Source organism: Triplophysa dalaica, chromosome 14 (genome assembly GCF_015846415.1).
Source record: "Triplophysa dalaica isolate WHDGS20190420 chromosome 14, ASM1584641v1, whole genome shotgun sequence".
NCBI classification, from domain to species: Eukaryota; Metazoa; Chordata; class Actinopteri; order Cypriniformes; family Nemacheilidae; genus Triplophysa; species Triplophysa dalaica.
Window position 1 is genome coordinate 4,690,677 of NC_079555.1, and position 16,695 is coordinate 4,707,371.

A 16,695-nucleotide genomic window follows, 5' to 3' on the forward strand; every position below is an offset into this window, starting at 1 on the left:
GGTTTTAAAGTATATATTACAATACATCGTCAGCACATTTCTTTCTGAAAACGTACAGTAGTACAGATCATCTGGCACAGGAAAATACATGAAACCAGATTAACCTGGTAAAACCTGTTCAACTGACATCTGAACTTTAAGAACAAAGCAGGTTTAATTATTTTACAGTTAGTTGGTAATGCCTCCACGCATTCCTGACCAAAAAACTGTTGAAAGACATTCATTTTACACAAGTTAATGCAAACATAGAACTCTTTATTTCAATATTTTACTCAAAACATTTCTATTCAATATTTATACTTTATATTTCTTATTTCAAATGTACATAATAAACAAATGAATAAGACTAACACTACAGACTGTACAATGATCTAAAACATCAATACAATATTCAAATCTAGTGTTATTCTTCCCACAGGCCACACAGTAGCTGATGAGTGACAGAAAATGTGACAAAACACAGGTGTGAGAATGAACATCTTTACAAATCAAGACCCATATTGTAATTCACAAAGTGATAAAACACAACATATGCCAGTCCTCCAGGAAGAAGTCGAAGAGGTTTCACATATTTCAAATGTGCATAAACCCACTGTATGATGGACATTTATATGATGGCTTCTGTTAAAAAAATATTTTTATGTGAACACCAGCAACTATTGTGTTCATTTGCACTCATTTAACTCTCGTTGCATGAAATTGCAAATACAGTTTGCGGAAAAAGTTCACAACATTGTTTTTTTGACACAATACATAAAAATACGATCAAAAACAGACAGTGTAATCGATATTAGTCATAATATATTTCAAAAGATTATTTGTTCGTTCAGTACCTTAAAGTTAACAACAGTGAACCCTGTTAAAACTGAATCCTCATACCCCAACTGTTAGCTTCAGTGAAGTAAAAATATTTTTGCTTAGGAAGGTGAAACAAGCCTTTCTTCAGAAAGTGTCCATTTGAAATAATTCTAATAATAAATTACAATTCATTTGTGTGTACAACTGAGCTGTAAACACATCTACAGTAGCAAGTGTTGGAGTTTACTTTGCATCAAATAAACACCTTAAAAATATTTTACCTGAACCTTTATATTAAAACGATAAATTACAGCCATTTTTACACACAAATATTAAACTTGGCGTTCCTTAATAGTGTGATGGGTGTCTACGATTTAAATGACCTGAAAAGAGACTTTTATAAACCTTAGTGCACTTAAAGCCCTACCTCTAACCTTTATCATAAAACCCATTCTTTTCACACTGCAAGAACGACTAACTCCACAGCGGTCGTACAAAAAACGCAAATACATGAGAAAAAACGTCAACACAAACTCTTACTGCTGGGTAGAGACATCTGCGAGTGTTTGTGGGTATTTTCTGCTAACAGCAAGACTTCTTCTTTGCAGGAGTGTCAACAAGCGACACTGTTTTCTCTTTCTCACGATCCTCTTGTTCTTTTAAAACTCTGGCAGCGAGATAACGCATCTTTTAGAGAATGCAACAACTTATAAAAACAGACATTTTTACGTATTTATGTTGTTCCTTTAATCAATAAGACAGAGGCGACAAGCCACTGAGAATCTATATATATTCAACCAACTCATATTAGCCAATTCATTCAGGTAAAAGCGCATTTGGTAACCATTCTGTACCATGGTTCTATAAAAATGTATTTTCTTACCTCGCCATATTAATCATGGCGTCCATCACATTGTGGGAAGAAAAAGCACTACACTCATAAAAAATCAACTGGGTGTCCTGAAACACAATGAAGAAAGAGTGATCCAGATCAACAGGCTCATTATTCAAACATGTTATTCATGCACAAATTATACGTCACATTAAAACCTCCACAGAAACTCAACAGAAAAGAGCAAGTTAGATCCCAATTCACTTCCTCACATGGACCGGAAGACATGATTATTTTTTTAACTCAGATCTAATACTGATTCATTTGAACAGCCCTGTGCTTTAAAGGTAATCCATCAGGGCGCCTCCAGGTCCCGGACTCACCCACCTTGGCTAATTTCTCTCCCATCCCGAGGGGAATCTCTCTCTGAGCATCCAGATCGGTCTTATTCCCCAGGAGCATGATGGGAATTTCCTCACCCGCTCCCTCCTGTGAGATGAAGATAATTCCCATAATACTTGGATATACTATGGCCTTATTTCAGGTAAAAAATATCCACAGCTAATATGCATTTTAACCAATTTTGTTTTATTTTTAAAGACCCTTTGACAGTTGTGGCACGTGTTTACATATTTCCTGTTGAAACAGGAAGTTGGGGTGGCGCAAATACATCCTTGTGTACTTTAACCCAGCTAGCCAATAGCTTTTAGTTGGCGTCACAGCTTTGAAAGGTCATTTTCAACACAACACAAATGACAAAAAAAACTTAACAGTGTCGAAATGTTAAAGGAGAAGTTCACTTTCAAAATAAATTTTCATGATGTTTTTTTTTTCTTTAGTCGAAAATAAATTAAGGCTTTTGATGAAAACATTCCAGGATTTTTCTCCATATGTTGGACTTCAATGGACTCCAAACTGTTGAAGGTCAAAAATCACAGTTTCAGTGCAGCTTCAAAGGGCTTTAAACAATACCAGACATTGAAAAAAGGTGAAACGATCGGTCATTTAAAAAAAAAAATGATATGCTTTATAAACACAAATGCTTGCCTTGCTCTGTTCTGGAATACCCATTCATGACTTCACGATATATGTAGTTACGTTGAAAAATTGCAAGTTCAACTTGTAAACACTGACTCTGTACACATCACAGAACAGAGCAAGACGAGCATTTCTATTTATAAGCATCATCCTTTTATAAATGACCGTTCGTTTCACTAGATCACAGCCTTATTCGTCATCTGGTAGCTCCACTGAAACTGTAATTTGACCTTCAACCATTTGGAGTCCATTGAAGTCCACTATATGAAGAAAAATTCTAGACTGTTTTCATGAAAAACCTTAATTTTTTTCTGATTAAAGAAACAAATACACAAACATCTTGGATGACATCGGGTTGAGTAATTTTTTTTTGAAAGTGAACAACTCCTTTAAATAAGCATCTTCAACACTAAAACAGGAAGTGCTCCTGGACCAGTGTTGCTTATATCTTGCAAAATGGTCGACTTGACTTTATTTATGGATATTACGAGGATATTAAAAAAGTTAACAAACAAGGACTAAAAGCAACAAACCTGGTTTGTATTTATGAAATCTTTAACCGTACCTGTACATTGGCGAGCCACTGCCTCACTGCTGTGAATGTCTGTATATTAGTGATGTCATACACGACTACCACGCCATCAGCCTTGCGGAAAAACTGCTTGGTGATGCTGCGATACCTGGAGGAATAAAAGAGTCTTAAGCATTCATCCTATCTCTGATTCCTCTCTGATGAATGAAAGATTACAATAATGGTAACATAATAAAAGTTGCACTTGCCTCTCCTGTCCTGCTGTATCCCACAGCTGCAGTGCGACCTGACTGTTGTCCACCAACAGCGTCTTGACACTGTAGTCAATCCCTAGATGTGCGTCAAACATACAGAATAAACAGCAGTTTTGTGTTTTCCACAGGGGCAGACAGAATTGATTTGTGTTATATTGATAAGCATTTAAACAAAGCAAAATATTGAAAGTCACATAATTTAAGACACTTTATAGGTTTCTTTTAAACTTGTCAGGTTGATCCGCATTGCTTCACTAACAAAACAGTACCATGATATCATCAAGTTTTGGGACATGGTATCATTGCATTCTCTGGAGTAGAAAAACACTACTTGGTGAGCATTCGCTTCTAGACAAAATACATCATTTGTCCCTTTTTGCAATTGTATGTGTCTAATACATGCATGGGTAATTTATAACGCACCAAAGACAAAGAAAACAAGTATTTCCAGCGAATCACCCCTTTAAATTCAAAACACTAATGCTGGCAAGTCTGTCAGTGCTGTGTGTGTATGTGTTAACTCCTGATCTTGTTAAATACTCTGTAAAGTCAGCAACCACAATGATGTCAAACCTCACCAGTGGTTTAAGATGCTTAATAAGCTTTTAATGGTGTTGTAGTCATCAGCATGTTAAACTGCTGGTGGACTAACAACCAAAGACAGAAAGGGACGGTTCACCCAAAAATGAAAATACTGTACAGCTTTCTTAAGATGTTCAACAGGTTTGTGTGCAGATTAGGACTGTCACTGATATTCGTTTTTTACTTTACGGCTATTATGGCCAGAAGAATTCACTTAATTATATTATTGATTTAAATTACTTTGTTTATTTTGTGTCTCCTACTTTTAAGATCAACAAAACGTTGTTTAAATTGAAGTGTAAGGATTAGAGAGAGAATTTGTAGCCACTGTGGCTCTTAAAGTCACCATGAAACGGAAGTTTTCCATATTGTGACGTACATCCAGGCGAAACCATTTCTGAAATTTTGGAAAAAACAGATTGGATCGTTGTAAACTGGCCTGATTCACCACCGGTACCCACCGGTCCTACCTCTTTTTCAGGCATTACGCCATGAAGAGAAGAGTTGTTGTATAGAGGGGGAGTAGAGCTTTATGCTTTTGAAAAAAGATTAAAACTGCTAATGGATTTGACATAAATAATGATGTGCATGGGTAAATCATTTATAATACTCACTGCAACGCTGTCTAAGAAAGTTTTATCATTTTTAATCGCACAGTGAGTTTAAGGCAAAACTTTAAACGGTGGTACAGTATGTCTACAATTAACACGATATAGATCATAATAATGGTTTAAACTATCGCAGTTATTGACATTAAAGGTATATTGTGACAACCCATATTTGATATTCTTTGAGTCTTTTTAGGTTTCATAAAGGAAAGTACAACAGATACCGTAAAACATTTTAATGATAGGACAGTTAGCAGCGGCACTGACCTACAGTGGCACATGTCCCGGGATGAAAACTGTCGTCACAAAAGCGTCGTAAAAGAGACGTTTTACCAACACTTGAATTCCCCACCAGAACAATCTTAAACAGGCGATCTGGACCTGAACTGGCCCCTTCCTGCTGAAAACAAAACAAAACGGGAAATATAATTTCTCTATTACATTTAAATGTGACAACTGTGAACATTTATACATTTTTGTTATGACCAGTGTTTAGCAGTGACTTTTGACTCTAACGCTATTAAAATGACGATTCCAGTCCCTGTGTGATATTTTATATCTGTTAAATATTTTTTAAGCAAAAAAAAAAAGAAATCATCAAAACATTGTCTTACCGACTGGACTGTTTCTTTGCCCACGGGTTGCCCTCTGGGTGAGGTAGGTGTGGGTGTATCTCTGCTTTCTGCAGGGGGTGAAACGGAGGTGGGGGTGCTGGTTGTGGGGTAGATATTGTTCATCTGGAGGTCGATGTCCTCTTCATACTCCTCATCTTCGCCCAATTGTCTGAGCTGAGCCTGATAACCCTGCTGCAGGAGGTGAGGGAGATGGTCCTCTTCGATGGAGATGATCCTCTTTAGCTGGTGTTTGGGTAAAGGTCGTCCGTCTACAATGTCCTCCAAATCCAAGATGTGACCGTTTACACCCATCACATTCTTCAATTTGGAATGGGGTGGAACCTCTTCCTCACCATCACTGAGGAGGACAACAGATAGACATGCAATTTGTTTATATAGCACACTTCATACACAAAATCCATTCAAAGTGTTTTACGTTGAAACAAAGAGCACAGTAAAAAGATAATAAGAATTTAATTTGAATCAATCTCGAGTCTATTTAAGTATTGATAGAAGCAAAAGAGAACCAATCTAGCTTTTATTACTATCATAAAAACATTAAATGAAACATAAGAATGGTACATTTACAATTACAAAAACAAGAAATTAAAACTTTATTTAAAAACATGAAAAGAAAAGGCAACTGTACTTATTTCAACTATATCAAATCACTTCTGATGTCCGCACTATTATTATTAAAAGCTTTTTTATCTTTACTGGGTTTTATTATCAAGTGCACTTGCATGTACAGCTCCCATTTTCACTGGGTTATTAAAAAATAGCCTTGCCTCTTAAACGACAGCTTCCTTTCAGGGTACTTCATTGTAATTGATCCAGATCTTTGCGTCCATGACAGTTTTGCACTAGAGTTCTTGGGTTTCTGGGAAAGTGCAAGCAATGATTTGAGATTATAGAAATACAGCAGCGGAACAACATTTTAAAAGTTTTACAATGTACCTACCTGATTGCATATGTCCTTTTCATCTCGTAAATGTTTGTTCATTTCTCTAGGAGGAACAAAATGAAACGTTAAATGTGGCCGAACTTTTAAATTGTCTCCTATATTTGTGGTCACGTCTTACCTGAGTAAATCAAGCTGTTTGAGGAGACTCGATCTCTCTCTCTGCAGACTCTCTGTTACCCTGTAAATCTCCCTGAGGAAAACAAAGATGCTCATACAAACTGATGATATTGATGTGTTGGGTGGCAGGTCAAAACACGAATTAAAGACGGGAGAAAATGTGCTGAATAATGGAATGTAAAGCACGACAAGTCAATTCGGATGAAACAAGAAAACTATGAATGGTATTAGTGTAAGATCAATATATTGGCCTGGGTAAATACTCAGCAGATATACGTTTCCTGATTTGTTTGATTTGTCTACATTTTGTATTTCAGAGTAAATACAAATAATAATGTAAAACTGAGAGTAATATTGATTTCAGCTATTTAACTAGTGTAAATACATAATTAAAATATAAAATAAGAGACCATTTCAAAATTACTATTAACAGGTATTTGTTTAGGTAAAATAATTATTTTAGTTTCATTCTGTGAACTACTAATAATATTTACTATATAAATATAAAAATATTGTTTCTCCTTGCTTTTATTTGTAGACAATGAAAACTGGAGAAACAGGTCAAAATTACAAAAAAGTATTCTTTCAGACCTCAAATACTGCCAAGAAAACAAGCTTAAATCCAATTTTAGCAATATAACATTAATATTTGTACATGTATCTAGGAAAAGTTCAAAAACTCTTTTTGTATGCGATAACCTCGATTTTGATCAGTTTTCGTGTGTCTTGTAGTGCTGTCAAGTCTTGCTGTTGGACTTCAATAAATGTATGCTAAAATAATATTTTTGCACATTCTAGGCAAAAGGTAGCTACATTGAACATATTAAAATATAATAAGCTTTATATTTTGTTTAGATTGTTTAGTCGCAGACTGTTCCTGAAGACTAATGTTTATGACACTGTATGCTCACATGTCTCTGTCCTCATGTAGTCGTGAGGACTGTTCCTGAAGCATCAGTAGTTGCTCGTGGGCCAGGCTGAGCTCTTGAGACGTGTGCTCCAGCTCATGGCTCAGGTCCACATTATACTGCTTCAGCTTCACGTTCTCCACGGCTGTCTCGCGCTGCTCGCTGTGCAGCTCTCGACACTGACGCTCCAGCTAATCAAAACACAGACACACGGATAAAACACAGAACAATGAGCACTCAAGACATCATAGAAACACCATCAGAGATACTGTAGTCGTGTGCCGTCAATTCAAGCCGTGCTGATTTAAAAGTCAATATATATGTTCAAGACAATAGTTCAGATTAAAAAAGGCAGCTTAAAGGTCCAGTGTGGGTTTTTTTGGAGGATCTATTGACAGAAATGCAATATAATATACATAACTACGTCTTCAGAGGTGTATAAAGACATTACGCAATGAAGCGTTGTTTTCATTACCTTAGAATGAGATATCTACATATGCCTCAAGTCCACTGACATGGAATTTGCTATGTTGTTTCTTCAGTAGCCCTAAACAGACAATCTGCTTTACAGATCGCATTTCATATATACTTTATCTCCTTTAGCAAAGCAAAGATGTGATGATATATTAGTCCTGTGTCAGCCGTCTTGGTGCTTCAAAAGGGTGGGTGGGAGTGAGCCGTTGGTTGCCATTCGTATTTTCACGACTAGATGCTGCTAAATTGTCAACACTGGACCTTTAAGTTCACATACGGTCTATTCATAGTATAACCATATGGATATACAGTAAAGACAAATAGTATATTACATACACTACACTTTCACATGCCATCTATCCTCCCATCTTACAAATACAATACTACTAATCCATCAATATATTTATAAAAAAAGACTGCGAGAGAGATGAGGAAACAGTATGTGAAAGTGTAATGGCCTTGGCTTGAGCTATTGTGAATGTTTGGCAGGAGCTCCTGTGGGAAGAATGATTTGATAAGAAAGCTGTTAAACTTACGCTGCTAAATATAGACAAAAAATAGGACACAATACAAGGTCTATGACCAACTGTGAGAGCAGGATTTTCGTTAGTTGTGTGACATCAAACAGCACAATGAACAAACTAATTGTTGATTACAGATGACATGATAAGAAATCAAAGAGGCTGGAAAAGTGAAGACTTTACAGATGCTACTTTCAATTCATTCATTAGCATTAAAAGGCTGCATAGATGAGTGTCTATTCATCGGCCAACCCTGTTAGAAAGCCTTTCTTTGCTTAAAGTATAACAAAAATGGTCGCGGAACAATTGAAAACACCTGCGTGTGCTAGCTAAACAACCAGGGATGAAGAAGTCTGTTTGGTATTATTACTCATTTTTGAGGCAAAGTGGACTGTAGGTGTTGATGCTCTTGAGATGAAGTCACAGTCTTTCTTTGAACTTTCATTATGATTACGCCTTAAACAGGATATTATTATAAATTTCCCCTCTTAAATATTTCAAGCTATAAAGCTATGATTATGAAAGAACTTTATATGCAGTAATGCAAAGACAACATTCACAGGTTGCATTTTTTTCTAGTTAAAGGTCCAGAGAGGCCTTTTTTGGATGATCTGTTGACAGAAATGCATTATCATCTACATAACTATGTCTTCAGAAGTGTATAAAGACCTTACATAATGAAGCGTTATCTTTTTATTAGCCTAGAATGAGCTATTTCTGTGGTGCTTCGAAATGGAGGGGCAGAGTGAGCCGTTGTTTGCAATTTGCAACCTCACCACTAGATGCCGCTAGATTTCATACACTGGATCATTTAACTATGAAAAGTGATCAGATGCAAAATAGTGTCTGTCACACACCCTTTTCTGTTTGTTAGAAAGGCTTTCCAACTCTTCCTCCTTAGCAGAAAGCTGATGTTCCAAGTCTTGACTACGAGAGAGGAACCGCTCAGAGTCCTAGAGAACAAACAGATCACACAGAAGTATTATGATGGGTGGACTGAACCTTACGATTTTGCAAATTTGCGCTAAAAGGTTAGATGCTTTTATCAACTGATGTGTTCCAAGTTATGCAATTTACAAGCATTCCCTGGTTATCAAACCAGCATCATGATCAACTGAGATACAGAAATTAAATGTTTAATTTATCCGGCATTTCCAAATAAATTGTTATTAAAATCTACGTCTTATTTACCTCTAGAAGAATCCTGTCTTTTTCATTTTTAATCTGCTGTTCCATTTCTTCATACAGCCTCTGGATCTCACTATCATGCGTCGCCGCTTTCCTATAAAAGATGTCACGGTCACAAAAGCTTTTAAAAAATTTGCTCATGATTTTAAACACGATTCAATGGCATGAAAGTTATTCAAAAAGATTTTATTCTATTTCATCTTATTCAGAGAACGTAATGTATTTCGGGAACCCTTTTTCTTGGTTGACAAACTGGGAGAAAACATAATGCATAATGCAAAGGGCAGGATGCTCTGACACAGACACGCAAAAAGCAAACTGAGAAGTATTCTGGGAGGTAGCAGTGTGCTTGTATCTCCATGTGATCATCATTTACAGGTCAGATTGACATATCGTCACTTTGGGATTATAAGGTTCTATCTGCATTTCGAGCAGTTTTGAGACAGTTATGCTTTAAAGTTTCTTGCATTCGGTCTGTCTTCTAAAAAAGACCAAAATGTACAGAAAGTTACGAAAAAAATGTCACATAATATAAATAAAATATCACCGAATAAGAATGAATAACTCAATATTGTCACCCAACGTGACAATATTTCTAAATACATCTTCAAACCCATGAAAATGTGGTCGTCATTTACTCACCCTATGATCACTTCAAACCTGTATGACTTTCTTTTGCAAAACACACAAAAAAATATATTTTGAAGAATATTGTTAACTGGCACACATTCATGCATAGGTTTTGTGTCCATACAAGCGGTTACCAACTTTCTTCAAAATATCTTCTTTTGTGTTGAGTGAAAAAGTCATACAGGTTTGAAATGACAAGAGGGTGAGTAAATGATGACAGAATTTTCATTTTATGGTGAACAATCACTTTAATGCATGGTTTTGATAGTTGATGGTTCCAGGATAATACTTTTCTGTTTTGGTGCAAAAGACCATTACAGTTGTCTACAAAAGTAACAGTTCTTTGAAAATTCCGGATGTGTAAATACAAGCAAAATGTTGATGTCTGACCTTTTTAGGGCAGTCTCCATTTCATTTTTCTCCTGGGTGGCCTCTTTGATCTGATAAGTGACTCTGGCAAGGAACTCCTCAAAATTGGACAGGAGGTGTGGTTCATCTCTTCTGAGTTGGGCCCACAGGCTCCGCACCTCTGCTGGACTGATACATCACAACACTCTTACTGATCTTTTCAAACTGTTAGAAATGATTAATATGTTTGTATATAGCATGATTCATTTCTGAATGAAGATTTAAAGTATGGATTTAAGTTTTGCAGGTCACTAAGAGCAACATGTGGTCTAATCCGTACCCAAAGATTACAGGGAGTCAAAAGAATTAACTTATAACATTGACGTCTTCCACCATTAACGTTTGTCTTTTAGGAGTGGCAGTAGTGTGCACTCATGCGTGACGCATGCCTTCAATTCACCATATGGTCAATGAGACTAAACCAACTGAAGTGAATCGCTGAGCCTTTGAGATGACTGGCTAAGTATCATTTATTGGCACATCAGTATTAGATTTTTGGTTTGATGGCTTTAAAGGGGTTTAAGGCAATTGGGAATTCAGAATGGGTTAAATGTAGGGGGGGATACAGCTACAGCCAAAATCTCATAGAATCATAGATATAGGGTTAGCGCTCGTCCGGCGAGATTTCGCACATTATGGTTCGTTTTTGTGATGTTACTGACTACAACAACACTCACTCTTCAAAGATTTTACTGGCCCCCAGGTTTTCCATTAGCATGCAGAAATGTTTCTCTTCATCATCCTCACCACCAGTGAAACCTTCCTCCCATTGGCTCTCATAGAGCACTTCTGGAGTCTGCTGTGTTAGTGATTCTACAGCCGAGTGTGGACTGACCAACGGCACACCTGGACCAAACATGAACTCACCTGTATAAGAGATGAATGTGACAGATTGACATAATGACAGATAACATTATGAAATAGAAACAAATAAAGCTTACATCCAGGGTCCAAAATAAATACTCATCAGGCTTGAATGAGAGAGATGGTTCACTCCAAAATGAAAATTGTGTTATTATTTACTCACACTCTTGTCATTTCAAACCTGCATGACTGCAGAAGACCATAGAGGATATTAGTAATCGAACAAAGGTGCTATCCTTTCACTTCTATTGCACGGACACCAACCCAGTGTAAGATAATGGGCACCGCCGTTATTCAGTAAAGTTCCTAACATTCGAGAGGGTGAGTAAATGATGACAGAATTTTACATTTCTGGACCCTGTTTGTATGCATTCAAATCTCCAGTAAAATGCAAACCCACTGAAGCCGGAGGAGAACTCATCAAATGTCAGATATCCATTTCCATCCGTGTCCAGAGTGTCAAAGACGTTCTCAAGCTCTTCACCACTCAATGGCAGCTCTCTGTGTAGCCTCTACAACACAGGACAAAAACCACAGATGTGTTTCGAGATGCTGTTTTACAGAATATATAACACAACACAGGCTAAAAAAAAAAAGGTAGTCAAATATTGTGGAAAATGTTATACTGAAGTACTTTTTTTTATTAAAGAAATGTACTTGTCCACCCTCCATCCAAATGAAATCACTTTATGGGTATTGGGTGGAGTGTAAGATCACTATATTACCTCACATAAAATGTATCTAATTATTTTTACTGTTGTGACGGTAAGGCTTCAAAGAAAATGAAATGTGAGATGAACACTGTACCATATTTGTGGAAAGTGGCGTGTATTTATAATGACAGATCTAGGCTACTGAAAACATTTAGGTCACATACTTCAGTAATCAACGCAGTTAACACAAAGTGCATGCGTTACTAATCTTGGAAAGTAAACAACACACCTTGTGTGTTAACACCCTTAATAATACACACCCACCACAGGACAGACATGGACCTTCGGTTTTGCTTTTTGTAACTATCACACACAGCCATAACTAGTTTCCTCCACAAACCGACTTGACAACTTGCAGTCACGTAAGACCATGCGTTTTTGACACCCTGAAGGCTCAAACTAAAACTAAGTGTCAGCGTTTTCTGCTAGGACCAACATGCAAGTGTGCCAAAGATATAGGCGTTTTGTGATGGCTTTCACGCAAGCATTTTCATGGCTTGTTATAGAACGATTTCAATACGTATGGATTTGAGGGATCTATTTAATTCAAACGAGATGAAATAATGACATGCATCATTTAAATAAAAATGAGCAACAGATGTTTATTAATGTCTTTGCCGAAGACACTGGATCAAAGGTGTGATGATTCTGAAAGAGGCTCTTCAGAGCATGGTAGACAGGCTTCAAAGGGAACCTGAATGATGAATGGGAAATCTAAATAGGCGATCTACACAAATCTACACAATAATACAACTGAAGGGGTGGTCTCGAAACACCCACCCATGTTTTAGTCATAGCAGAAAAGACAATCTCGTGAGCTCTTCTGGGGCCGACAATCTAAAAAAAGTGGCTAAATTGAAAAGTTATATTGTAAATAAATCAACAGAGATTTTCAGAACATATCAAAAACAGTCCATTGTCATCTGATATTATTTTTTTCTAAACCTTACAAATAAATTTGGGAATATTTTTTTCAGTAGAGTATGTTTGTAGTCCATATATGCAGTATATATACGGTATGTACAGTATATTATAACAAAGTTTTTTTGCTGTCATAATTTTCAACTACCCATTTATATATATATATATATATATATAAATAAATGGGTAGTTGACAATTATGACAGCAAAAAAACTATCAATGAAGATGAATCTCTTATGTTGTATTATATTATAAACAAAATATTTCATTCAAATAATATATTTTGATATACTGTTTGTTTTAATAAATAATTGTTGTCACACTATAGGACACCTGAACGGTATGTTTTTCAATACTCATACATATAAAAATGAACAGGTTTTACATATTTTCAGCTTTTTTGAATTCACCATTTATAGGTAGGTGTTTAAATTACAGTAAATTATAAATTGTGTTTCATTCTGTGAACAAGTGACAACACTTCTGCCAAATTCCAATTAAATTATATATAATTTTATTTGTGTTTCATTGCAGAAAATTGTAACGGGACAAACTTGTCAAAAAAAGAAAACTAATCATGTTAAACAACACAACACTAATGTTTCATTCATTTAAGATTGTTTAAAAAATGACGATTTAGTGTTCCGTGGGTACTGTGGGAACTCTCAAATAATATTTGGGGGGACTTTTTGTAAGGCAGACAAATGAAAATTTTACTTGTTATGTTACACTTTCAGAGTCATTTTTAGAGCAAACGAGTTATCAAATATTTAACAAATTAATTTGTAAGCTTCAAACTTCTCATTTTTAAGCTTAACTCAGGTTAAGGACTCTAAGCTGCTGCTCATCCTCTGCAAATAAGCAATTTATAAGCATGAATAAACACAAATTAGCCCAAATCACATCCATATCAAACAAGCATCCACATTTTAAAAAAAGACCATGAAATCAAATATCAATATGACCCCAGGCCATTTTGACAACTTTTCATTGACCACCAACAATTAAACTCCAGGCCTGATAACAAATCATAGTCTCTCAGTTCCCAGCATCCTTACCTGCATGTCCCGTCGTGTGATGAAGCCCTTGCTCTCAATGTCGCAAATCTGGAAAAATTCTTGAGTCTTTTCCAGCACAGTGCTGCAGTCGCTGTCAGTAGGGTTCTCCTTTTTTCCCTCAGCTTTACGGTGGGATGCCCGATCCACCTTGGACCCGCAGGTGCCGGAGAAAGCTGGCATGGCTTCCATGTGTGCGTGTTTATGCAGGTGTGTGTGCGTCGTGCTGCGTGTTTGAACTCTGCTCTCCTTCCTCACATGGGTCAGCCCTTGACAGAAGAGTGAAAACAGAGCACAAAGCTTTTGAGTTACACCACATCACATCACATCCTCTTAGAATGCCGCCAACCGCATCTCTTAGCAACCAGCTCTTTAATTAGACAACCAAACCACTGAGACGGGTACAGGAAAAGAGAGAGAAAGAAAGAGAGAAACCAAGGCTGAGATTATAAAAAGCAGGAGAGTAACATTGGAACCTTATAGCTGAATTAAAACAACAAAGATTTACAAGAGGAGGCTAATTTAAAACAATGGAGGGCTTTTGTGGACCCTAAACATAAAAAGACGGAAAAACAGCTTTGAAACCCTGTCCAACGCACAAGAGTAATGAAACATTGACCCACGTCTTTCTCGTATGTAAGAATACAGATGTTATTTGTGCCTTGATCACGAGATTGATGGAATCTGACAAGCCATACCACCAATACGAGAGTGGTGATGCATATTTCCTCCGAGTATTGACTGAGAAAGCCACATGTTCGCCATAACAAACTTTTGAGTGCACTGGCACAGACCGATGAATTCAGTGCCCTAAATTAAACCCGACCATCGATCGTGCAAACTCCAAACTTGCCCGTTAAAGAGAGACCAAGACCACATCACAGGCAAGTTCACGGATGACTGCCTTATGCCTTTCGTTTCAATGTTTTATGAATAAGAAAAGAAAACAAGGAAAATGAGGGATTCTCATCCCACTAAGCCGATCTAAGCCTTCAATGGGAATTCAACTTCTGTAGTCATTGCTTCAATAAGAATATCGCTATACTGCTTTGCATGAGAACTTGATCTGCCCTGTCTTCTCAAGACAATGAGAACACTGTATGGTGCCGTGATGTTTAAACAGGTGCTTTAACAGCCAAAGTGGAAGCACACCAACTTCAACTAACTTCGATTTTACATCCACACATATTTGCACTGTGCATTTTTAAACACCATAAATAGACAAACCTGAATTTGTTTCCGTGTAGCTGACTGTCATACATTTTAATACTCAATGCATGAAATGAACCTATGATCTGCTTTCATGTACGAAGACTATGATGGAAGACTTGCCAATCCAGTTGGACTACAGCTAAGTAAACAGGATGGTGTCTTGCTTTGGAATCGACCTCAGAATAAGGGCGTTTGTATGTTTAAAAAAGTACAACAAAGCACTTATACTTTCATATTAAAACATGTTCAGCAAGAACAGGGTGTTTTCAACTACAGGTACTTTTTCTCCTGTGGATATTTCACATGTAAACTCTTGTGCTTCTCTTAAAATCTGTGATTTCACCTTCTTTTGATAAGTCCACGTAACTTAAAACAACAAAAAGTCAGACATTTGCTGTTTAATAGGTGTGCATTACATGAACAACAACACGCAAGACTAGAAGCAGCTGGGCATGAAAACAGGAACACTTGTTTCCTCCTCTATCGGTGTGGAGATTCCTTCACACACCGCACTACAACTTTAACTCGTCCTGTTGCACAAGAAAGCATATGGAAATAGTCAAATGTATTTAAAAGCACAAACTACCACCTTACCTTTAGGACCAGGGCGTTAAAAGAAAAATGTAATCGTCCACCCATGAAGCGTGTTTAATAGTCCTGTTAAGATTTCCTGACAGGTTCAACTGACATTAACTCTTGAGAAAGATATACAGCGATAGCGTAAAGATGGTGCACTGAGGATTGAAGTTTAATTCAAGTTAGAAAAGATCCAGCAGGAGAAACTTGATCGGGTTGTGGACACATGAGTTCAGAAAGACGCTGGCGGAAAGTTTGATCAAACACTGCTGCTGCGCGCTGACGGGGGAGGGACTAAAGTCCACGTGCGCCTGCATCCGTCTGTTGCTATGACAACTGAGGGACGGACGCGGAAGTTGGACGTGAACTTTAAAAGTTTCTGTTGAGTACTATTGAGTGATGATAATTATAAGGACAATGCGTTTAAAAGCCATAACGTTTTCAAAATTAAATTTACCAAGTTATAAAGACAAAAAAAATACTTTATTATAATGATATTTCGGTTTAAGATTGTGGAGAATTTAAGAGACAGACACAAAGCTTCATGTCTTTGTGTAAAGTAGCAGCGTTGTCTAATATACAGTGACACCTAGTGGTTACTTATATATTATGACAATTGAAAAAAAAATTCCCTATTATCACATGAATTATATATTTTCTAAATTCACGATATTAATAATAGTATTAAAAAAATGTTTTTTTTATGTCTTTCGTGTTTTGCATATCGTAGGCTTAGATATCACTTTTAGGGATGCAGTCTCGACAAATGAGCATCCACGTGGTGGCGCCAAATGATAAGGTTATTTGAAGTGGAAAGTTAACGCTTTGCTTATCTAGTGACAAGCACCCTGACGAAAGGGTCCATACAGTATACTTCCATTATAA

General features: G+C 36.7%; 1 protein-coding gene across 2 annotated transcripts; it reads right to left on the minus strand.

Annotated features, from left to right (window-relative positions):
* Positions 1-234: 234 nt before the first annotated feature.
* Positions 235-16,080, minus strand: cracr2aa (calcium release activated channel regulator 2Aa). 2 transcript variants are annotated; one of them, XM_056765465.1, is made up of 18 exons: positions 15,829-16,080; positions 14,026-14,291; positions 11,733-11,844; positions 11,146-11,335; positions 10,451-10,597; positions 9,434-9,524; positions 9,100-9,195; positions 7,251-7,438; positions 6,341-6,412; positions 6,220-6,265; positions 6,047-6,138; positions 5,259-5,616; positions 4,912-5,041; positions 3,449-3,530; positions 3,234-3,348; positions 2,018-2,119; positions 1,682-1,758; positions 235-1,465 (listed from the first exon to the last, which is right to left on the minus strand). In XM_056765465.1, the coding sequence occupies exons 2-18, from the start codon at positions 14,212-14,214 to the stop codon at positions 1,381-1,383; spliced, it is 2,172 nt and encodes a 723-aa protein (XP_056621443.1). In that variant the 5' UTR covers positions 14,215-14,291; positions 15,829-16,080; the 3' UTR covers positions 235-1,380. The 2 variants fall into 2 exon arrangements, with proteins under 2 accessions (XP_056621443.1, XP_056621442.1); XM_056765464.1 differs by having other exon boundaries at positions 4,912-5,044.
* Between the last annotated feature and the right edge of the window lie 615 nt (positions 16,081-16,695).

Excerpts from the sequence above, each read along its gene's own strand:
- cracr2aa (XM_056765464.1), bottom strand. The coding sequence starts at position 14,214 with ATGGAAGCCATGCCAGCTTTCTCCGGCACCTGCGGGTCCAAGGTGGAT. Across the intron at positions 11,336-11,732 it reads TGAGTTCTCCTCCGGCTTCA|GTGAGTTCATGTTTGGTCCA; the intron begins GTGGGTTTGCAT and ends TCTCTTATACAG. Across the intron at positions 5,617-6,046 it reads AGGAAGCTGTCGTTTAAGAG|TGATGGTGAGGAAGAGGTTC; the intron begins GCAAGGCTATTT and ends TGTCCTCCTCAG.